We start from the raw sequence: 24,042 nt of genomic DNA, 5'->3' as shown, positions 1-24,042 counted from the left end.
AAAGAAAATAGAGACAAGTAAAAAACTAGCCTTGAATACTTTATTTTGCTAATTGCTAGAAAATCAGATATCCTTTCAGCCCAAACAATACTGTTATCCTAGTTTAGTCACTTCAAGGTCTTGCTGCAACAAAGAAATATGGAAAACTAGATCTGGTTTTATATGAAATTCAACCTCAATTTTATTTATGCTTTTACAGTTGTGGGTTTTACATTTATTGTAAATAGTCTTTGACTCTGGGAGCAGCTAATTTAGAGGAAGAATGCAGCATATGAGAGAAAGATTGGGCACAGTTGATGCTATCACACTTACAAACAAATACAGACTGATTAAGTGCCTTTCACTGACCTCTTCATCGCAGTTTTGGTGTAAAATTGTAGTTATTAGTGTGCACAAGCAGTGCCCAGTAATCACTATACCAGATGGCAGAATAGGCTGAGGGTGACTGACTTTCTGTTGTTCTGTTTTGTTTTTGTCCAACATGTCGCATCTTGTGTTGCTTTCTCAAGTTGTCCTCTGATTATAAAAAGTAAAACCCTACATATTATTGTACCGGAATAATCAAACTTTGTTTCAAAGGTTTGTTGACCATGTTTGCAGCTGTGTTATTGCTTTTAACTCACAAAATGTGCTGCACTCACACAAAAAAATATAGACAGTTGTCACTTTTAAAAGATGTTGTAAATTAGGATTTGGTTAAAAAAAAAAAAGCAAAGAACTCCAAAGCTACAATATTTAAAAGTCTCAAGTTGGGCTTGAACAACAAAACAATAGCAACAACACCAACTTTTCCATTTAGTCCAAGTAAACAAACAAAACCAGCATTGTTAAGAGGCTTCCCACTGTACACAAAGCTTTACCAACCACCTGTGTCCACTGCACGGCACTTTTTTTTCAGTTAGCAGAACTAAACACATGCTTTTTGGAAAAGCTGTTGATGTTGCTAAGCAACTACTGAAACCCCCGTCTGAAGCACGGCGCTCTTTTGCTAAAAGAATTATTTTCAAGTAATACAGTTTGTTCTTCCAATTTCATACAGTAAAATAGACTGCTGTGAAGACTGGCGCATGATGCTTTTACATACCACTCAGGTACACAGCAGTGATTGCTAATTATTTCTGTGGTTTACTGAACATTAGATCATGCCTCTGGAAATTCAGTCTCTTATTCATACTGCCTGGATAAGGGAAGCACTTTGTTGTGCTTTGAAAGTTTTACTCGCTTTCACAATACTAGCAGGGATAATGACTCCACACAGATACTGACTGAATTCATTAAAAAGGCTTATTACTCCTGACTGCAAGGTCGCTGCAAACACCTTAAAAGAAATCCACTCAAAGTGTTTGTTGAGGCATTTTCAGAGCGGCAAAGAAATCTGGCCTTTGTCACACAGAAACAAGAGGCTGTTTCTTGTTTCCTTTATGAGTTTTGGAGTAGTTTCTGTCATTGATAGCTGCTGAGAGTCGAGGCTCATTGCCGCAAACAGAAAAGCGCATTTTTGTTTTTTGGGGACTGAAACCTTTAAAATCATCCACTTGGGGGAGCTTCCATAAACTTCCCCAAATGTGTTTGATGAAACTGAGTGAAACAACTTGGGACTACAACATGCATATGAACAATTTTAAGTAAGTCTAAGCTTCAGTCAATAAAGGCAACCAGAGTTCTTGAATCTTTCACCTCTTTTCTCAAAGACCTCTTCAGTTTTTGAGGAGACACCCTTCAAGAACCATATAAGTTGCTTTTATTGTATCAAGAATTACCCTGATCTAGATTCAGTGATGGAAAGTAACAAAATAAAATTACTTTAGTACATTAACTGAGTATCTGTACTTTAAATGAGTTTTATTTTCTTTGGGGCAACCTGTGATTTTTACTTCACTACATTTCTACCTGTGCTCTCGTCACTGCTACTTTTGGTCTGGTGTCAATTGATGAGTTTTCTTTTCTTTTCTTCGTCACCTCAGCAATTCAAACCTGAACAATTACGTCCATATCCTCAGTTCATGCAGCAAGTTTTTTTTTGTTGTTGTTGCTCCTTTAGGTTTTTTTTTTCTGGCTTTTTATTCCTTCCATCAGAGAACAGGACAGTGGTGAGAGTGGGGAGCAACATGAGGTAGAGAAGCCACAGGCCGGACCTGAGCCTGGGCTGCCCCCTCAACACTCTACCCCCAGGAGCAGCACTAGGCCAACTGCTTGGGCCTTGTCTTTGAGAATTGCTTTTTTCATATGAACTATTGCTGACCCTGAGATCCTTGGGCACTGGCCTTTTAATAATCCCTAAAACTGGAACACGAACTTTCGGTGAGGCATCTTTCCCCATCTGTGGAACAGCCTGATGGAGAACCTGAGAACTCACTGTCAGAGAGCACGTCAAGATATGAAGCTGAACACAAGTTTTATTCCAGCTAAATGTTTTTAACTATGTTTTCTCTGCTTGTAGTAACTTAGTTGCTGTTTTTTTTCCATGGTATCATTTTAAGCAATTTGAAATGTTTTCTGCAGAAACATGATTCTTAACTGCACACATGCATTGTGAAGATACAAAATATTTATGTATATCTTTTAAGTATTTTGAATACTTCAGTTTTCCTGGGAGCAGGCACACCAACACTTTAACTCAAGTAATAAAATAATTCAGCAACTTTCGATTGTAATGGAGTAAGATTTGATGAGAAGGATCCAAACTTTAACTCAGCTGTGCACCTTTTCCACCCCTGCCTTGATGACTGAGACAAAAATCATGAGTCAACAGTTTTTCCACAAACTTTACTTGATCCATTTAAAATACATAAAAAATTTAAGCTCTGTTATTTTATTTTTGTAATCCCACCGTTTCTACTTAACAAATACTTCATGTAGCTAGTGATCATTTCTAAATGCAAATAACTTGGCTTTTAACAAGCGATTGTGATACGGCTAAATGGTTATTGAAATTCAACAATTAAAAAATACATAATTGCACAAGAGAATTTCATACAGTATGAAAAATTTACTATAATAAACAGCTGCTGGGAAATAAAAAAGTACACTGTTCTGTAGTGCTTCTACTTAAGGTCAGTTTTAAATTCAAGTGTGAGTAATTTGCAGTAAACCAACTAAATTACAAAATCATTTCTGATAAAGGATACAAATCTGCTTCATGATGAAGGACAGCACACTGTTATATGTTCTGTCTATAAACACCACAAAAAGATGTCTCTCACATTGCAGGGCTACTGACCTGGTGAGTGAAATCATCAGGAGCGCTGGCGCCCTGCAGTGTGCAAGTCGTCTTTCTCTTTGTTACTCTTAGTGTTACTCCTGCTCAGCTCAGCCCCTTCCCTCTTAGGTTTGAAATTGAGTGTTTCTCGTACACTGAAGTGGTCAGGTTGTCTTGTTACTATAGATACAAAACCATGAGGCTGAGAAAAACCTCAGTAAAAGATATTCCTTTACATACCCCACTTTGATTACAGTGTTGGGGATAGTGCAAAACTTTACAGTGAAGTGTACAGTTTAAGAGTCCTGAAGACAGTGTTGAGTTGACCAGAGACAGAGAAATAAAATCAAGACTAAGAACACTGACTTAGGTTCCATAATTTATATTTACAGCATCCAAAGATGGGATTTCACTGCAGGAACTTTGACCAGGAAGTAGGTGATTTTCTACTCCTAATACTAGATTCTAAAGAGTAATACTGGAGACTTAAAGGCACTGTGAGGACTTTATGAGTGATCTTAAAATCGTCTCACTTGAATATATTCACCTGTTTATAACCCAAGATTTGAAATGGGATTAGCAGTACCAGTGCAAAACATTTCTAAAATACTACATCTCAGCATCTGTGGTTGGGTCAGACTTACTATACTGCCCTTGATCCATCCTTTTTCTTGAAGAAGCAAATATTATACAGGGGCCATGTTGAAAATAAGGTTGCCCACCTGTCAAGCTGCTGAGCTGTGCCTCTGATTGGACAAACTCATGTTCTAAGTCAGGGGTGGCCAACCTGTGGCTCATGAGCCACATGTGGCTCTTTGCCTTTCAGTTTGTGGCTCTTCTATCTACTATATAGTGATGAGTAACAATATGCTGATCAATCTAAAATACTGATATACTGATGCCAAAGTTGGGATCAGTACTGACCAATACTTGGGTGATGAGATTGATACTTAAGTTTCAGTTTCTCTCCTCTACATGTGCTCCTCTTAATAGCTCAGGTGCTCATATCTACCTATCTATCTGTCTATCTATCTATGTATCCAGCTCCACAATAGATAGACAGATAGATAGATAGATAGATAGATAGATAGATAGATAGATAGATAGATAGATAGATAGATAGATAGATAGATAGATAGATAGATAGATAGATAGATAGATAGATAGATAGAACTTTGTCTCTTCAGCAGTAAAACAGACATTTGTCTTTGACACGGCTCCAAGTACAAATGTAAACACACTTAAAAACACAATAAATCTCGCTTTGAAAATTGGAAACATAATGATTCGCCTTTTATGTTATCTCATATATGTGTGAGTGGAAGTGTGTTTGTAAGACCACGTGTGTGATGTGGCTCTTTGTAGTACCACAGTGATTTTTGTGGCTCTTGGTCCCTGACTGGTTGGTTCCAAAACATATGCATGTCTTGGCAAGAGTCACAGATTTATGATAGTGGAGGTGGTGCTCATGGAAAACTGAGTTCATATTCCTAAAACATATTACTTTTTCTGGATGGTCCTCACCGTGCCTTTAAGACTGAAACTATCTATTCAATTTAAATATTGTACTTAGACTATAAACTTGGGCCTGCATCCATGGCACAGTTGAATCTAAAACCTTCTCATATCTGACAGCTATACTCGGCTGTTCTGACCCACATTTGAACACTCCTTTTTGATTCTGTTTAGTGTTTACTTCATGTTCTTTCTTTAATACAGTCGATTTCTCTGTTGTATCTTCAAAGCTTTACCAACTTCCTAAATTCCCCTTTCTTTTATCCTTGAATGTCAAATATTAGCTTTTTCTCACACCAGCAGACCAATTCTCTCTACTTTCACTGCTCTGGATAATCTCAAAGAAAACACTGAGCTAAAGAAAACTTTCAACTCTTGAAAAGAGCTCCTTGATTGATTTAGAAGTACCATCATATAGAATGGCGACATGGCCGTACCTGCTGGCCTCATCAGACACAGAGTTATTTTTATTCTTCATGTCACTTAAACCTTCAACAGAACAAAGGATAACAATCATCCCTCATTATAGAAGCAAGAGATCTGACTTGACCTGTGGTCTACCACACTGAAGAAATCCCCTCTGTGCACTTCTTCATCAGGAGCAACACCTTCTGCTCGGCTGTGGACATCAAATCCTGCACACACCCACACACACACACACATGGAGACACACAAACATGCAGAGAAATATCTAGTTTCTTGTATACACAGTGAGAGTTGTGAAATCCAGTGGCAATAAAATTGCTCTTTCTTGAGCAATTGTGGACAAAGCAGACTTTCATTACCTGTGTTGCAGGAAAGAGCTGTTGGTGAAGCGGACACCCCATTGGGATTATTGACTGCCGGAGCGAGTCTGTCACCAAAGGCATCATCTTGCATCAGGTGACCCGATTCTGACTGTGCTGTTATTCCATCATATTGTGAAGGAGAATATAGTATCTTCATCTGCCCTGCGAGCTCTGCAGGATAAATGAAAGAGCATCATACTTGCGTCAAGGAGAGTCAATGAGGAGTCTGAGCCAATTAGCTCTTATAGAGGAAATAACTGTGCATTACAGCCTTTAAAAACATCATCTTTGTCTCAGTAGTTAAAACTAAAGCGCGCCATTCTGAACACTTTGTCAACACCAACCTATTTAAAGGTAAAGGTGCATCGAGATGAGCAGTGCAGAATTAGAAAATCATCAGCTGCCTCCTTGACAGATATATCATATGATTAAAGTGCAGGTGTGACATTTTTTTTAAAATAGGGTATTAAACCTTTTTGAACTTGCAGCTTCACGCTTTAAACCATGGGATTGTATTTACATCTGTTTGAGGAATGCATCGATGATAACTCCAAAAGTACCTTGATTGTGATCTGCCAGATCAGGAGGCTGCCTGGGGTGCTTTAGATTGCAGTTGTTCTGCAGGGATGTCCCAACGGGAGGTCGGGGGATGCAGGTGGAAGAGCAAGGCTCACACTGGTCCCTGGAGAAAAGCTGGTGAGGGGAAGGATCAACACACCTGAAATATTTCAGACTGAATTAAATATTTTTCTCGTGGAATTAAGAAAATTTACAATAGAAGTGTCAAAAAACAAGGCTTGTGACTCTAGAGATGGAAAATATATCATTAATATAGAGACATTGTTTTTGCATATCAGTGAAAATTGGAAACGTCTTTTATTTCTAACAGTTTTGCATACATACCAATACACCTTAAAGTGAGTCTAAGCCTTAAATTTTCATCACCCCATTGTTTAATATGTTACTTTTAGATGTACTCAACTCATTGTGACATCAAACAGGGCTAAATTTGTATATCTAAACACTGCCTCAGCAGTCACAGCAGCTGACACCCCTGCTGTTAGATTTGGCCGAGAAACACATAAGGATTATAAAAGGAGCCAAAGTTTGCTCTGAATGAATGGGAGCTCGAAGGAATCCCACCAAAGTGTGCAGAAAATGGCAACAAGGATTTCACAATCGATTTAACATCTAAAAAAAGTAATTACGCCTCTCTTCTCCCACTGGATCTTAAATGGTATTTTGTAGATATTATGATTCACTTATTGAATTCCTCAGCTGCTCTTGTCGGTGGCTATAGCATCCATTTATATCAGCGGTACAGAGCAATGAGGCAATGCAAGGTCTGCTTTCAGAGGCCAATTGTCTACCCAAAGTCCTGTGGTGAAAGCTTTGGCCTACCGCTGCTACATGGACAATCAAAGCCAGTCAGGAGCCGTGAGCATCTGGCTGCTCAGAAAGACAGAAATACTCCATCACATGCTTTGAAGTGTATAGATGAAGGGAGGTTTTCTTTGGGTTGACCAATGAAATGTGTCACTGGCCATCTCCAACCTGTAAAGCCTCATGCAACCAAAACCTGCATGAATTAAAATATAAATAAAATGAAACAACTGAGACTCCCAAGTAAGGCTTTCTGCTAAACTCATTATTCTAATTTTAAGCTTATGACATGAAGTCATGGCAACTAACGATTAAATTAGTTGATTCAAATCATTAAAAGGGAGAAAAAGGGTCTGTGAATCATTTAAAACAGTCTCTGTTAGAATTATAAACATGCAAAAAGTAACAGCCAAAATTAGATTCTTATTTTCTATGTTTCCAACTGCGTTTGCTTGCTGATTTTGTGATAAGTACAACTGCGGTCATTCTCAGGCTAAAATTATTGTGAGCACCCCCCAAGCTAATATTACAGAAGAATTCATGGCTCTAATTGTGCTTCATAACACCACCTAACATCACATTTAAGTAGCATTAGCAAACTGTGATGTTAGTTTGGAATTTTTAGCTAACCATGATGTTAGCTAACACGTCTCAACAGTATAAGTAGTGTTAGCTAACCATAATAATCTATATGCCTAGATGCAAACATTAGCTGACTTAACTAATGGTGATCGAATGTTGTGTCTTAACTTTGAATTTTGCCAAAATTTCTGCTTAATTTATAAAGTAAAGTTTTTTATTTCCGATGCTTATCAATCTTTTAAGGTAACTCAACAAATTTGTCTGTTAGCCTCTGGAAACAACAGCTGTTGTTGTCATTTAAGTTGTTTTTCTGTTGTGTCATGTCCTGGCTAACAGTAGGGAAAAATTTGCCAGGAACTTACAGTAATCCTGTTACGTTTTTGCATTTCCTTTAACCTTCTACCTTAGTAATAATTTATAGCGACACTCTTTTACAGTTTATGATATATTCAGCAGTAACAAAATGACTCATAGGATACCCTAAATATGCTATTCATAACCTGGAAGAAAGTGAGATATTGCAACAAAATTCAGTGGTTGTGCTAATGTGGTCACAAATAGTTCTATTAGTGTTGAGTTTCAATTTCTATTCATTTGATATATTAACAGATTTGATAAAAGAGCTTAACTAAACTTTTTAAAAATACAATTTTTGGTGTAATTTTATAACTTAATAAAATAAAAGAAAAACATAAAGACTCCCAGTACCTGTAATTATCTTGTAAGGAGCACAACAGAGCCAGATGAAGATTACTGGAAGAGTCTTCTCCCTGTGGAGCAGCTGAGGAAAGGATGAAAGATACTTCAGGGCTGTCCACCACAGCTAATGTCTAATGAATGAGCCCAAATTCAGTCTCTTTTGGTTTATATTTGTTAAAACCTTTCTATCTATGAAGTCCTCAGTGCTGAGAGCTTTAACCTACCAGAGAAAGACTCGTGGGATGCACCGGGGGAAGAGTTCAAGTTGTTTTCTATCCTTGCCAGAGGAGAAAGACATGGCTGTAACGGCTGGATGGTTAAACAGTCTGTGAGCGTGTCCTGGGTCACACCAGAAGCAGATTTTATCTACAGAAATGGAGCATATACACAAACAGCTGAAGATATGTAACATTTAACTACTTAAAACACCCACAGAGAGCTGTTTCAGAATACCAGATTGTTTAATTACGATGCATACTCTGTTTGTGCCAACTCCTGTCTTCCTAATATAGTTAAGCACGTCAGCGTGTTCATTGAATTCCTTGTGCAGGTGTATGTCATTTGTACCAATCTCAGGAATCTGCCATTACTAAACCTCTGGAGAAATAATAAAGTGAAACTTAATTTGATGTAATGAGTGTGCCAGAATAAATTTAGTTATAAATAAAACCAAACATTGAGTTTGACAGTTAAAGAAACAATAACTGGGTTCATATGTGGGTGGGTGGTAATAGAGTAAACAAGCTGGGTTTCTGCAGAGGACTTGATAGATGATATAAATACCATGTGCTGCACATGGAAATTAAATTACCTTTACCTGAGTTAGATGAAAGAACTTTTTCATGTGGGAGACTCCTTATAATGTCACTTTTCATACATATATAGGCTATATATATATTTATATATATATATATATATATATATATATATATATATATATATATATATATATATATATATATATATATATATATATATATATATATATATATATATATATATATATATATATATATATATATATATATATATATATACAGCATACATATATATAGTATACATATATGGTAAAATCTACATATCTCGCACACGCAAAGCTCTTCATGGCACTGCTGCACCTTGATGTAAGTTTTTCAGTGACCTTAAATGTATAATGAGATGAGTTAAAACAATAGATGTGGCAAACAGCGTAATCATGTTTTTATTATCTAGTTTGACTGACAAGCTGACTTGTGTGATATTTATATCTGACTGCATGCGTGTAATACACTGAAAGATTAAGTGTGATCTTTGTGTATTTGAAAAATGATGAAAAGGAAAAAAAAAAAAAGTCAGACACTACATTGTGGATGCACTTACTGTACCTTCTTCCTTAACTGCCGTTCTTTAGTAGTGTGGGATTTCACGTGTTTCCTCAAAGAGCTGGGGTCAGTGTAACGCTTTGCACAGCCAGGCACCTGACACGTATACGGCTTCTGTACGATCAAACACACAAAAAGCAAAGACAGTCATTCTCTGAGCCACAAAACATGAAAGTATGTATGAGGCTTCCACTTACTGTTTCCAGGTGTGTTCGCTGATGTTTGGCTCTGTCACTCGAGTTGCTGAAGGCCTTGTGACATCCTGGGTGCTGACACAGGTACGGCTTCTCCCCGGTGTGGCTCCGCAGGTGGATCTTCAGATTTTCGAGTCGTGAGAAAGCTTTCTTGCAGCCCTCAAACTGTAATCACATGAAAAGACGTGAAAGGCTGTAGTCCATGCCACCGGGTTGCCTTGGAGTCATTCATTTTGAGTTCTTCTTTGGCTGCTAATGGATGATAGTTCATTTATCTATACAAGCCCAATGTGCGTCTCTAACCTGATGTTGCACCTGGAGCTATGGGCTTGTGAGCTGTCTCTGCAGTCAAAGGCATGCTGACCTCGGTGTGTGGGTGGGTTTAACCACACATCTAAAGAAAACCTTTGAAATTGCTCTTGTGCAAATAAAGTATAAGCTCTAACAGCGGTTGTCGCATAAAGATTATAGTCAAGGTAGGCAGGTTAACTAATACCTAAAGATTTATAAAACCAAAATGATACAAAGAGTTCCCACCTTGTTTCATCTTCTGGTGGTATGCATTTATTAGGAACTATTTTCCCCCCAAAGGATGGCTGAGAAGGTTAAATTACTCTGCTTTTTGAGTCTTAAAACCCATAAGTTTATATTTATAAATATCTCCCATTATTTCAACTTAAATATTATACATGGACACAAATACACCATAATTTTTTCAAGTACTACATTTCTGAGGAGTGTGTCTTTCACCAGCAGGGGTCAGTGTTTGGACACTCATCACTTCATTGTTAAATGTGTTTCCCACCCTGTATTTCAAATCACCTTGACAGCAGTTAAGACCAATCATCAGCAAAAAATAAAATAAAAAAATAAGACAGAGAGAAAAGATTCTGCAAACCTCATGCTAAAGACAAACTATTTTTTATACCTTTTGAAACATCAAAATCAGGTCTTACTAACACGGAAATGTGAACCAGCAGGAGCTCTTTCTGCTGCATCATGAGCCCACAATGACCTCACCCCTAAAATACGTGACTCTTAGACGTTTCTCTTCTGTAGTGTCGGGAATCTGCTCTCCCCTTCCTGTTTGCAGGGGGGTTGGTATGTCCTTACTCAGCCTGATGAAGAAAACACTAAACCATGTCCAGTTATGTTATTTCTCTGACCAAGAGCAGATTCTTCACATACCGATACCTCCGAGTCATCACAGAGAAAGCCAAAATTAAAATGTTTTCTTCACATTAATGGTTCACTTATAACATTCCTCTGACATTCCAGACAGACATGCTTTCCTTTGTTTCTCACCAGTGTTTCTCTGGTATCAATTATTCGCAAAAACCACAATTACCCAGTCAAAACATCTATTTTTTCACAATCATTATTTTTAGCTATGCATCCTTTGAAACAAATTGTTTTGTTACAAGAAATTGAAAGTCACAAGACATGAGAAATTAGCTTCAGTGAGATACTCTTTAAGGCTCTAAATCTAAACATAGTTTTGAAATAAATTAACAACAGACTTTTAAGTTCGAGTACCACAAGAGAAAACTGTCCAGACAGAGATAAATAGTCCCTATGAACCAAAGCGAACAGACAAGCGAGAAGCAGTGTAAAGCTGCTGCCAACCCCAGAGAAGCAGCCAGAGCTGTGCAACAGTGTAACTCTCTCCCTGTCTGTCTCATGAAGCTCTCATAAAGCACCGAGGGCTTTTTACTCTGTCGCGAGGGACGTTTGGTCCGTGAAAAGAAAGCAGCACGGCTCCTCAGTGTAGATCAGTGATACAGCCAGCTCCTGACAGGTCCTGGCAGGTACTCATGCCCTGGCTGAACAATGACAGCTGCGGTCTGTGCCAGCAGCGTCTGCGCCTTGCCCAGTCCTACTTGGAGGTCAGCTCACTCTGGACTCCACCAGCGATATTTCTACCCCCTTTGCTCTTTTTCTCTCACCTGTTTCCTCACACTGAATATGTTCAGCTTCTCAGTCCCCGTCTGCACTGACTTTTAAAATCCTGCCAGCATGATACATGAGGAATACTCTAAATGTGGGGCAGAGGCCGAAATACAAATCAAAACACATAGCAGCTTAAAAAAGTGCATCAATCCCATCCTGATACTGAGAATCAGTTCCAATACCAACTCAAAAAGGTACATCTAAAATCGGTGAAAAATGTAATTTTGTAAATAAAATTCCTGTTAGCGTTTGAGATTCACTCACCAAACATTTTCATATTTATATTCCCATGATGTAATAATAATACAACATTGTTGTAAAAAGTTAACACAGCCTGAAGTTACCAAAACATAATTCTAACCCTTTGTATTAAGAAAAAGGATGTTAAGTGGTATCAGACTGGATCAGAATCTGCATCAGCCAATACCAAAGCCCAGGTATTGGTAATGGTATCTGGACTTAAAAAGTCAGATCATTGCATCCCGAAGAACTGATTTCTACAGTTGTAGATTTTCCTGGCACAATACAATTTTTTGTGATAAGATAGAAATAGCTTTACAACAGGATTCAAAACAAACGTCATCAAAATTGATCTTGCATCGACTTGTGGTGATAGCAACTTGAATTACCAGTTCCTGATGCGGTTTTTAACCTCCTCACTGTGTAAAACTCACGGTGACAGATGTAAACACACCTGAGGGTCAAGGATATGCCAGCCAACACTTAAACCATCATTAAAGAGATCGTGAGATGGCAGGTACAAGCCTAGGCATGCCTTGTATGTTCACGGTGTGACACTAGCTACTGCATTGTTCTGCTGCCGACTCGCACTTCATTTATCACGCTTCAGTTTGTTCACCTGCCAATCATTTCTGAAAAAAAGAAAGAAAATAAGCGGACCCGAGACCTTGGAGCATGGTGTAATTTGAAAGATTGGCTCCGCTTCTAATTTTAGCATAGCCACAATTTTAGAATAACCTTCCCATGATATTCACACTTTTCTTATCCGGTGTTATATTTGCACCAGGCGTAAATTCAGAGGAAATATGATTAATTTCACACACTCATGCTGGGACAGAAAATGTTTTAAAGTCCATCACAATGTTCAAAACCAAACTTGAGGAAAATCTTAGAACATGGATTCTTTTCTTTGATTAAAAAAGAAACGTAAGTACCACTCTGAGCCTTCTTTTAGTCCCTGGCAATGCTCTATTTACACTTTCTACATTACATTTCAATCTTTTATAGAGATTACAAGGAACACAGACTATGCCATCAACGTTTGCAGCCTCATGGCAACAGATCAGGCCTCAGCTAATAAGTGAGCATTTTAGTACAAAAGGTCGACTGCAGTTATGCATGTGGTTAATAATTGACTAGTTAAAAGCAGCAACATGGAGCATGTTTGGTCTGTGGATTGTCAATTCCTCATCTTATTCTCGTGTTTTTCACTATGGGACAGACATGGAGGGGAGTTAAAGGTGGCAGTGGTGAAATGAAATGTCAGTCTAATAGCTGTTTGGGCCAGCACTGGTCCCCAATTGATGTGTACTCTGATTGTCTTGACAATGTGTACACAGCAGAATTATCCCCGCAGGATGACAAGTTTTTCTTTTCACCCTGTGACCCTCTCGCTTTTTCTTTAGTGTCAACTGAAGGATGAGCGCTTTTGCTCTCAGTGAAATATTTGACCAACTGCATGAGGAACTGATATTACACTAAAGCATTTCCACAATGAACCGCACAGACTTTGGTGAATGTTTTGAAATAGTCAAGTATTGACTGGCACTACATTTAATACTGATACTTGGCTGAGTTGATGTTTGACTCATTTTCAAACCTATTTATTTTCTCTTACACCAGCAGAAGCATACTACCATATAGGAAGTAATAATAACCATTAAATTTGTTCCAACTGTATTTCCTCAGATATGTTTTGAATTAGCTTTAACATCAGCGTGCAGACGCATAAAGAAGATGACAACCACAGTTCTTCTAACATAATATTGACATTCAGCAAAGCAGGTGTGTTGCTGAAGTCATGTGTGCATGAGCTGCTAAAAGAAGTTACAAGTTACCAATGAAACTTCTGAATCCACACATATTTAGTTTGGCAGGTTAACTGGTCCTAGTTAAGCCAGTGCTTTCCTGTACATGCTTGACTTGTACCTAATAGAGTAATTTATTTTAGGCTATCTTTTTTTCTGCTGGCAGTGTCTATTTACAAAGTTAATGAGGTCAAATTTCATCGTAGCTCAGTGTCTCTTGAGACAAAAAACCCCTCTCTGTCAAGTGTTTTTTGCTGCAATGCTCTGAGTGGAAAATAGCTTAAAGAGATGGCATTGTGTCTCTATAATTTTTTAGGTTTTCATCCTGTCCCTTAAAAAAGGCTTTACGTTGTTTACAGTTTAAAATTCATATTCTTCTCACAGTGGTGTTTGAGGAAACCCTTATTTTTGCATCTGCCTGATATGCTTTCTTTTAGCTGCTGTCTCTTTAAGACTCCTCACTCCACAAACCACCTTCCTTCTGATTGGTCAGCTCTTTGGAAGTGTATGAGGTGCAGAGCTATGGGCAATACGTGTGAAGAACTAGTTAGGAGATCCATATATATAATGGCCTTACCATTTCAGCAAATCCCCTTAATATTTTTTTCTATTGTTAAAACAGAGTGTTTTTAATAGTTTACAGACAGATTCAGGGATGTATATTTCGTGGTTAAAAAAATCTGGTTTAGTATGGACACCCAAAAATGTTTTTCTACATCTATGTTTTGAATATGGGAAAGCAGAATACCCAGCTCTTTAACTCTTGGAAAACTGCCACACCCATCTAAGTCAGTTCTTATCACTGCCCAATCAAAATCAAGAAGGGGCAGGACTTCTGATGTCAAGTTTGTTTCCAAATTCAGAGCTTCAGTCATTGCTTGTAACTAATTCTTTAACTTGTTTTCAAACTTTCTTTGTTGAAGTGGTTGAATTACACTAATATTAAACAGATCTAACCATCACCATCAGGGGAAGAAGAACTGTAGCAGGACAACTTAATACCCAGGAACTGCCATCAAGAGTCCTCAGAACATTAGGTCATTGGGATTGTCAGGCCAAACATGGCATTAAAGGACACATGCTCTTACTAAATATAGCTTCAGCACCTTTGCTTATTTCAGACTCATGTTACACTAAAAGGCATTTTTTAAAGTAAAACATCTGTATAGTCAACAATCTTAGGAAAAACTATTGGTTCATCAATAATCAGGGGCGTGGACAAATGCCAGCTCTCTGGCCACAGATGCACATCTGCAAAGAGCCAGACTATGGGGCATCACCTTCCCAGAACCACAGCCAAGTTTGTCCGACAGAGGCCTGGCAAAACCTCCTCCTGCTGACAGGCCCAGTGGCTACAAGAGAGCCACGATACCCAGCCAGATCTGAAGTGCTAGGCCTCCTTTGTGCTGATTTAATAACTACATAATTGATTTAACTCCCATGCCGATTATCAAAGAGCTTTGCTAATTACCCCACGGCAAATGGTAAGAGGAGAGTGCCGCTATATTTTTTGATCCAAATCAGCAGTAAACACAGAGCACATGAAGGTATTTGTCCTCAAAGGATTTTTTTTCTGCAGCCTGAGGCTTGAAGCTTTCAAATAGATACTGTGGCTTTGACTGCAACACTGAGAACTGAACTCAGTAGCTCTCTGACATTCATCATTTTCCTGCTTTGACTGCATCAATTCAGCTCTCCCATAAATGGGTAAAAGTGTATCATTAGAAAAAGATGTGTAAGAAGAATTTAGTATGAATACAAAGTGATGCTCTGTAGGCTGTGCTGTATAAGGTGTACCGTGCATTTGTTGGGTTTCTCTCCTGAATGGACCCTCATGTGGATAAGAAGCTTGTACCGGGCATTAAAGGGTTTGAAGTTGCGTGGACAGTCCATCCAGTAGCACGTGAAGTCCTCTGCCTTCCTCTGATCCACATGTAGTTTTTCTATGTGCCTTACCAGCTCCTCCTTTTGCTCAAACACTACACTACAGTTCAACCATCTGCAGCAGTGTGCTCCATAGTCCTCTAGCTCTCCTTCTTCCTCCTCCAACATCGGGACCTGTGGTAAAAAACTAACGCCATGCCTAGTAGGAACCAAGAGAGAGTCCTGAGAAGGCGGCTTTAATTTGAAGTGACGTCTTGTGAGGTGGATGTGCTGGTGTGAGTGGTAGGGCGGTGGAGGCCCCTGTGGAGATGCAGCTTCTTGGATAGTCGTCAGCATGGTTGGCTGTAGCTCCAGAGATAGCAGCAGGTTGTTGCTGGTTTGGCTGCAGCTTTGTAAAGTGTTCTCCAGCGCCCCTCCTTCCTCAGGGAGACACTGCTGCTCCACTACCATGTTAGCCATCTGGCTCTCCAGACCCCCTCCCTCTTCAAGCAACTGCAAATGACCACCTTCTCCTTGTGGGGCAAGGGCCTGCGATGAGCCTGGCACGCTGTAAGGGTGCGTTTGGGGAATGCAGCTGCCTCTAACACCCAGGAAATGACCGTAACCCTCAGACTGGACAGGTGAAAGAGTGGGGTGAGATGCTGGGGAGCTGCGAGAACCGTTGATATACGCCACAAGGGAGGTGGGTGAAGTGCGTATGATTGAGTTGAAATCAATACCCATGACATCTGACAACGGGGACATGGAGAGAGCTCTCTTCTTAGCACGGGACTGTCTGGGACTTCCAGCGTCACACGCAAAGAGATAGGAGGGCAGTGAGGCAGAGGTGCTGGTGCCACCTGAGGCGGTGGTGCCTGACATGGCCGTACCAGGAGAAATGCTGAGCTCTCCTCCCTCGCTGGCAGGCGCTAGACTCACTGGAGGGAGGGCACGGTAGCCATACGGCCAGTCATGTCTGCCACTAAACACTGACTGTGTTTCAAACAGACTGAGGGTGGTGGATGCCAAGGACTCTCTGGACAGCAGCGACCTGAAACACATTGTTGTTATCCACTTTAGTGTCACCTTTTAATATTAATATCAATCCACACATTTCATACACAAACCTGGCTTCAGTATGTGTAGGAGGATGTGGAACTGCAGGGCCGGCAGTAAAGCGTTGCACAGGAGCAACAGTCATGGGACTGCTGGTCACCGACAGATTAGGAGCAGCTGGCTGACCAAATATCTCCATTGAAGGGCGGGACACAGAGACACCTGCTGAAAACAAGCCTGAGGAACCAATACAGTTAGATCCGGACGTTATTCATCTAACTCTTTACCAGTGTCCAAAAATTCACCTGTCCCTTAACTGTCTCTTGATACCAGATGATAAGTGGTCAGTTTTCTGCAGCGTTACGTGCTGTGTAAACATAATCAAACGCTGCTTCTTCTAAAGAAAAATGTTCTCCATTGGGGGGCGGTATGGGGAAAATTTGCCAAGATTTTTTCATGGCAGGATCAGGATCTGGATTTTATCAGGATTGTTTTTCATATTCAGACTGTCCTGACCTGCATTTTTAGCCCCAAATATTTATTTTCTGCACAGTTTTACAATTTTAACTTTTTTAACTTACACATTTCACATCATGATAAATACATTCATTTCAACATGTCAGCTGTAAGTGTTGAGTTTTAAGTAGCTTAATACACTGCAGAATAATCCTTGTCTACCCTTGCCATCTTAATATAACACAACAGATTTGAATCTGTCCTAATCAAACTCAGATTTATCATGTTTAGTCTACTTGGAGTCAAGTGTACACAGTTCATTGTGGACTTTCACTGTCTAACCTGCACAGGCCAGACTCACTTTCTGCTCTGTTAATCACTAATGAGCCTTTCACCTCCTCCCACTTTTTCTCTGGAGAAAAGTTTTATGCTCGGTTAATTCTCAATAAATGGGATGAGACATGTGGCATAAGACAGCAAGGTTATGAAGAGTAAACTGTAAAGGAGTTAAGACACTTGTAAAGTAAACATATAAATACAAAACCACTCTGATAGACTTATTTTATGGGATACGTGCTTGAATTATCTGTATCACTAGATTGTTTTCTTAACTTTGTTTTTGAGGCTGATCTAACATCTAAAGTCTCTCATATGTAGAGTCAGCAGAGTTGTCCTTTTTTATCATATGTATTTTTACTCTCAAATCACAGGCTGATTCATAATTTCCTCCTTGTTTTGTACCTTTGAAGCTGTTCCTCGAGGAGCAGAGTCCTGTCTGTATATTCGTGCTCACTGCTGTTGTTGGAGGATGAACCACAGATACTTGATGGTGTGAAGATGAGGATGCAGTCTGCACATTTGGATGTTTCCCATTAGTCAACACCTGTCTGCGCAGGCTCAAGGCTGGCAGGACAACACCTTGTTTCCCAGAATTATAGGGGTGGATGGCCCCTTTTTTAACTTTCTCCACGCTCGAGGGGGGACCGAGACTGGCCTGCTGCGGTGAAGTCATGGGCATCCTGATGGACTGGGGCTGGTGTCCTCGGATCATGTTCAATGATGGGGACACCAGGAGCTGACAGCTCTGTCCACTCATGTTGAAAGCAAATTGAAGAGATTGATCTGAGGCTCTGAGCTCATGGGGAAGTGGATCTGAGTCAGGTGAGCTTTACACAGGAGTACGGGGGGTCCACTTTTCATACCTAAGACATTACAAAGAATAGAGAATAAAATGACAGACAACCTCTTCAGTGCAAACCACATCCACATTGCATACAACTTCTGTTATTATGCCATCAATTGTTCTTATAATCACACTAAGAGTCTTTCTTTTCTTGCAGAAAAATTTGATTTAATTGTATTTCTGATTCTAATTGCATGAAAAAACATGTCACACAACAAAAACACAGAAATGTTCAATTATAAAGCTCAAAGTTTTTCCCTCAACTTTGTTTATCAATTAATTAATCTATTTATTTATGTATTTTTAAATTCAGTGCTCTTACGATCACCTATCTTAAAATCTTGTCATAGACTACAGATGGATGGAACTAGCCTTTTTGCTAACTCAGGCACAGTTATACAAATGTTAATTTATATGCATGTGACTGTTAATGACATGAATGAAAATAAAGTAGTGATAGGGAGTCTCTTCAGTTTCAGCTTCACATTTATGATGTTTGGTATTTGTTGGATTAGTGCAAAAGAAACATTAAGTCTAAAAACATCAAGTGCAAAAAGGGGGGGGAAAAAAAGCATTGTGCACTGAACATGTGGGCATCACAGAAAGTGATACCAGATTTATTCATAAACCAACAACAAAACGTCTGTACATGAACCTCAAACTTGTAGTAGCTCTCTGAGCCTTGAATTTTTAAGTTCGTAAGATACTCTTAGGTAAAAGCTTAAACTTTTTGTGTGACAAATAGATGACTGCAATAACACTACTTTCTGTTTAATGCGCTATTAAAATAGTCACTTCATTTTCTTTCAATAAACATTAATATTCTTAATTTACTCCATTTGACCGTCTAACACAAAGTGTTCACTCGCAGTAAAAGTTCACTCACCTACTTTCTTTGTCGACAACACCTCTCCCAATCTGTCAATGTCCCATTGTGTTCACCGAGCTCTAAACAACCTGGATAAAACCGGGACATGAACTGCCCTGTGTCTCTGGTCTGGTTTGTGATGGGTGCACAGCTGAGCAGAGAAGTCAGGAGGAACCTCTGAGTTTGAACCACAGCGTCCCGCCTCGCTCCTGTTTCCAGGAACTTGTTTCATTTTACCCATTAGACTTCCCCTCCTGCCCTTGAGACGGCGTGAAGTGAACGACGTCACTTGAAACTGAGCCTGTGAATAATTAAATGTTTTATTTTGAAAGGTTTGAGTCTCTTTGTGACAAGCTGCGTTGTCGCGCGTGCGTGCGCGTGCGTGCGCGTGCTGCAGACAGCTCATGCATAAAACGTCATCTAGAAAAACAAAAAACAAAAAACACTCGTAGCTGATATAATTTTTAAATCACTTTTTAACTGACAAAAGTCGTTGAAAAATGAAATTTTAAATCACTATACAGATTATTTTTGAATTTCTATCCCCATACACACATAATTTAACCCACTTTTTTCTGACAACAGCTTCATAGCATCAAAGCTTATCTTTTCATGCATAATTAAAGGTATTTCGATGTAAAATGAAAACAAGAAGCAACAGTACCTATTTTCAACATGTACTAGCTCTTTATTTTATATCGGATATATTCGTGTGTTTTTAAACCAAAAACACTGTATTTTTCAAATGGGTTGCCCTTTTAATTGTTACCTCCTGTGTTATCTGCAGCTTTGTCTTCTTTGTGTTAAGTGTGTTGCTTTGACATATTTTCTTACACTTGTGTTTCCTGTTTTATTTTGGGACACCTGTGTCTTGTTATCTTTACACTGTGAGTGAAGAGTCTGTGTTTCCTCCTGTCTTTCAGTTCATGTCTTGCCTTGTTCCCATGTACTCCAGTGCTTCTCCTGTCCTCTTGGTAATTTTTATTTTTTTTTAATAAATTAGTTGTCCTGCACATTGGTTTCCCCCTCTTTACCTGTCCCCTGAAGTTGTGGCAATGTTTTACAACTTGTGGGCATACAAAGTAACTGCATTCTTGCAGAACATGATTAACAACTCCATGATTTAAAAAAACTGTTGTATTCTGAACTCTTTTCGCTCTGTGCTTCCTTCTCCATTCCCCTCATCTTACACCTCGTTGTTTAAAACCTTTCTGCTGCAGTGTTTGTTCTGTAAATCTCTGCTGCAGGTCTCCTTGGAAACCATAATGTTTACCGTAAGGGAAGGGATGGAGGCTGTTCCTCCAGATCATATAGAAAAGACTCAGGGTCTGCTTGACTATATAAGAAATGTGAAGTTTGACTGACAGCTTCCATATTATTGAATTAAAGGCTTTGAGCTTGGATTATGATGATACTTCAGGTCTGCATCCAGTCTGAATGACAAGATGAGCATTTGCATCAGAGCTATCAGCCACATTTCAGTCATTTCAGGTTGATGTGTTTTTTTAAAAAATTTAATTCATTCATTCACTGTTTGTTTGCTTATCTCTCTATGAACATTTGATAACCAGGACTAATCTCTTGAGATCAGATTAAAGAAATGATGTTTTTGAATATAAAGTAGTGGTGACCTCTGGTGGGGTAACATGAAATTACTACACTTAGTCTCTGAAGGCAGGTTTGTGGCCTAATACCAGTCAGATTTCATCCAAATTGATCATAATAACACTCTTGACCCTCATTTTCCTGATAGAAAGTCTTTGAAAATATTGTTAACGTGTAAAATAAGGATTTACAGCACAGGAGAGAGTCTTATCCCCATATGGTTTTGTGTGAAATGTTCCCTCCTTTGCCAGTAGGGGATACTATTGCCACATCGGTGGGGTTGTTGCCATCTGGAAGATAATGCCACAAATTTTCAGACACAGCAAAAAAGAAAAAGAAAGAAGATTTGAAGATGCAAGAAAAGCCAATTTGAATGTCTGTGAAGGTCACAAAGATAACTCTGCTTCTTGTTTACATGATTATATAAAATACTCTCCTATCTTTCAGGGATCTCTCTTGCTTGGAGCACTGATCTACCAGTCCCGCTGCGATTTGGCCTCGTCTTCCCTCAACTGAGTGAGTCACGGCAGGTTTCCAAATGTCAGAGTGTAACGGGGTAGTAAAGCGCCTGAGCTCGAGGCGCAGCGCAGATGTAGCCACTTGCTCTTCTTCTCCGCCACTAACACTGACACTTGGTGCACTGCTTTCATGTTTGTGCTCATAGTGGTTAACATTTACAGTCTACAGGCCTTCTCAGTCAAAGTGAAACAACGTGACTTTTATTTTGCAGTCCAAGGCCTCCCTTGAAGCTGCCAAATAAAGTATGTTCAAAGAGAATAACTTGAGGAGAGAGGAGCAGGGGTGTGTCCATGAGGTGGCCTGAGGTGGTTTACCCCCTAAAACGGAGTATTCTCTCCCATACTGTAAATATAGATTCAAAGAAACGCCTTTATGTTCATACGAAACGTGTGCAGATTTTTAAACAACTACAGATTCATGTGTTGTAGAAATCCTTGAATCTGTTTAATGCTCAAAGCAGTTTTTCTAGGAGAAATAGCACAAAATCTTCAAGAGATTGTCATCAGACTTGTTGAAATTACACTGTCATCATACAATGATCTTCTAACTGGATCATGTCAGGGGAGGGATGGGCCTCCAACACCAAGGTCTGCTTGTTGCTCTGTCCCAGAGAGGGGTGACCAATCAGAGGACACGGGGTTTGTGCAGTTGGAGGCCTTAAAGAGACAGCAGCTAAAATGTAATGTTTCAGACAGAGGCTGAAATAAGGGTTGTCTAAAACACCAGAGAGAGCACATTAGGATTTGTTGGGGTCCTGTAGATTATGTAAAGGTTCAAGGGGGACAAATTAGACCAAAAATAACAAGTGCAATACCTCTCGATACTCTTTCAGCTCACATGTCAATGAGTATTAAAGCTAAATAAACTTGATACAGGGTGTTTGTTGTAATTCAACTATAGATATGCATTTCAGACAGAGGCTGAAAAAGGGGTTTAAAAAAACAGTGAGAGGAAAATTGGTATTTTTTAAAGGTGCATATCATGTAAAGCTACTGCGCTTTCATGCTCACAGTTACCATTCCCAGTTTGTAAATGATGACTCCAACATGCTTCCAATTAATCCAGAAATTGGCAACGAGTACAGACTATAGTTTGGATCCTCAGTTAGGAAAGATTTTATATCTGGGGTTTGTATCTCTTTCTGTCCAAGAGGCAACCCTTGGTCTAAAAACACGAAGCCTATACATAAGAGCTTAAAACTGTAGTTCATCAAGTGTCCACTAGAGGCTGGCTGCAGAAACATGAGAAACCCCACACACAACTAACAAAAAAGCAGATTTTTGCATAAAAATAAATGCTTTATAAACATCTTTACTGCCTGGGTAAAAAAAACAATTTTGTATGGGGGGTAGGGGGTATTTTTTATGACTTGATGTTTTTGAAGTCATAAACTTGTGAGTTTTGCCCATATAAAGCCATGGCTGACCTGACTGACAGGTGGGCGCCCTGCAAAGAGGTTAAAGGTCACCTCATCCACACTCAGCAGACACTACATTGAGCTCAGATTTTCCAATCTGACCCCTGTCAAGGATTCATCACAGAAACTAATCAATATTTTACACAGTCTTATGTCTAGCTTTCCCTAAAGTCAGTGCCTCATTTTGACAACCCTAGCCAGCACCTCTCAGCACGCCCCAGAACAGTAAAAAGGCCAGCAGACAGCATAAGTGTTGACCACTTGTGAAGAGCTCCATTTGTAGCAGGATTAATGCTCTAATAGACTCTCAGCCACTTATAGAATCCATTCGCACCATCTTGATGACAGCATTGGCACTCTTGGAAGTAGCAAAACATTCATTCTGGTGTCACAAGGAGAAAGCAGTGGGTGATTTCTCTTCAAGTTATATTACAATAGTCACTTAAGGTAATGCACGCCCCCGTGGACCTGTGATTAATTAATCTGCTTTTGATTTGCTAATGACAGTTTGAGTCAAATACAAGGTTAGTGAAGGCTGAGTCAATCCTTTTAACTGCAGCTAAAGAGTAGACTTGTGGAGAGTGTTGGAGGTATCAATTTATTGGTATCATCCCTCATTATAACGGCTCCTATTAGCCCATGGCACCTCACACTCTTACTCATGGTGTGTTCACAGACAAATACAGAGTTATAGACAAGACTGCATTTCAAGTTCATGTTGTTTTTCAAGCCAGTACTTTTGAATTAATGTTTTGTGAGACAGCAAAACTAAAAAACGACTATAAATAGTAAGCTCTTACAGATTTGGCACAACATGAAGTACAGTAGGGAGAAAAGACCCATCCATCCGTCTCCTCCCCTGCTCCTCTGCTGTCAGTAGCAGCGCTCAGATGAAGATGAGTGTGAGAGAGATGGGCTTCTGAGCATCCTCCATCTCCATCCGTCAATCCAGGTTGACTTTTCTAATAACCTTTACAGAGAAGTGATGTCTGAGGTACAAAAAGAAAGGGCAGTGGGGAATATTAGTACCTTCTCTTGCAGTTTTTTCTTTTCAAACACTCAAATAAAAGATTGCTGACAAAACAGCCCATGAGGCCAAGTGCTTGTTTTCAATTTGGAGCGCACGTTCAGGGTAAAGCCTTGGGATGTGGGTGCTGTAAGTTTACTCTTCCCTTTTGGATATTAGTGTCACTGGAGCTTTGGATTTATGATGATGAGCTTAATCAGCCATAATACAATGTGGTTTCATGACAATAATAATAAACAAACTTAAATAAAGCTTGAGAAGCAGTCCCTCTAAGTGTGTAACACTTCACATGACCACATAATGACCCGGCTGATGATCTTGAAACTTAG

At 39.4% G+C, this 24,042-nt stretch overlaps 1 protein-coding gene across 2 annotated transcripts; it reads right to left on the bottom strand.

The window, feature by feature from the left end:
- Positions 1–3,014: 3,014 nt before the first annotated feature.
- Positions 3,015–19,354, bottom strand: glis3 (GLIS family zinc finger 3). Of its 2 annotated transcripts, XM_074690482.1 has the most exons (11): positions 19,164–19,354; positions 17,836–18,296; positions 16,710–16,875; positions 15,517–16,633; positions 9,725–9,886; positions 9,531–9,641; positions 8,391–8,532; positions 8,176–8,248; positions 6,063–6,220; positions 5,500–5,673; positions 3,015–5,349 (listed from the first exon to the last, which is right to left on the bottom strand). In XM_074690482.1, the coding sequence occupies exons 2-11, from the start codon at positions 18,188–18,190 to the stop codon at positions 5,228–5,230; spliced, it is 2,580 nt and encodes an 859-aa protein (XP_074546583.1). In that variant the 5' UTR covers positions 18,191–18,296; positions 19,164–19,354; the 3' UTR covers positions 3,015–5,227. The 2 variants fall into 2 exon arrangements, with proteins under 2 accessions (XP_074546583.1, XP_074546584.1); XM_074690483.1 differs by lacking the exon at positions 3,015–5,349 and having other exon boundaries at positions 5,557–5,673; positions 6,063–6,195.
- Positions 19,355–24,042: the final 4,688 nt, after the last annotated feature.

The sequence above is a fragment of the Halichoeres trimaculatus genome, unplaced genomic scaffold (genome assembly GCF_033239565.1).
Source record: "Halichoeres trimaculatus isolate MK-OKI-2021-1 unplaced genomic scaffold, fHalTri1.1 fHalTri1_scaffold_16, whole genome shotgun sequence".
NCBI lineage: Eukaryota > Metazoa > Chordata > Actinopteri > Labriformes > Labridae > Halichoeres > Halichoeres trimaculatus.
This window is presented reverse-complemented; position numbering and strand designations above follow the sequence as displayed.

Excerpts from the sequence above, each read along its gene's own strand:
- glis3 (XM_074690482.1), bottom strand. The coding sequence starts at position 18,190 with ATGAGTGGACAGAGCTGTCAGCTCCTGGTGTCCCCATCATTGAACATG. Across the intron at positions 16,634-16,709 it reads CCTACACATACTGAAGCCAG|GTCGCTGCTGTCCAGAGAGT; the intron begins GTTTGTGTATGA and ends AATGTGTTTCAG. Across the intron at positions 5,674-6,062 it reads TCTGGCAGATCACAATCAAG|AGCTCGCAGGGCAGATGAAG; the intron begins GTACTTTTGGAG and ends TTTATCCTGCAG.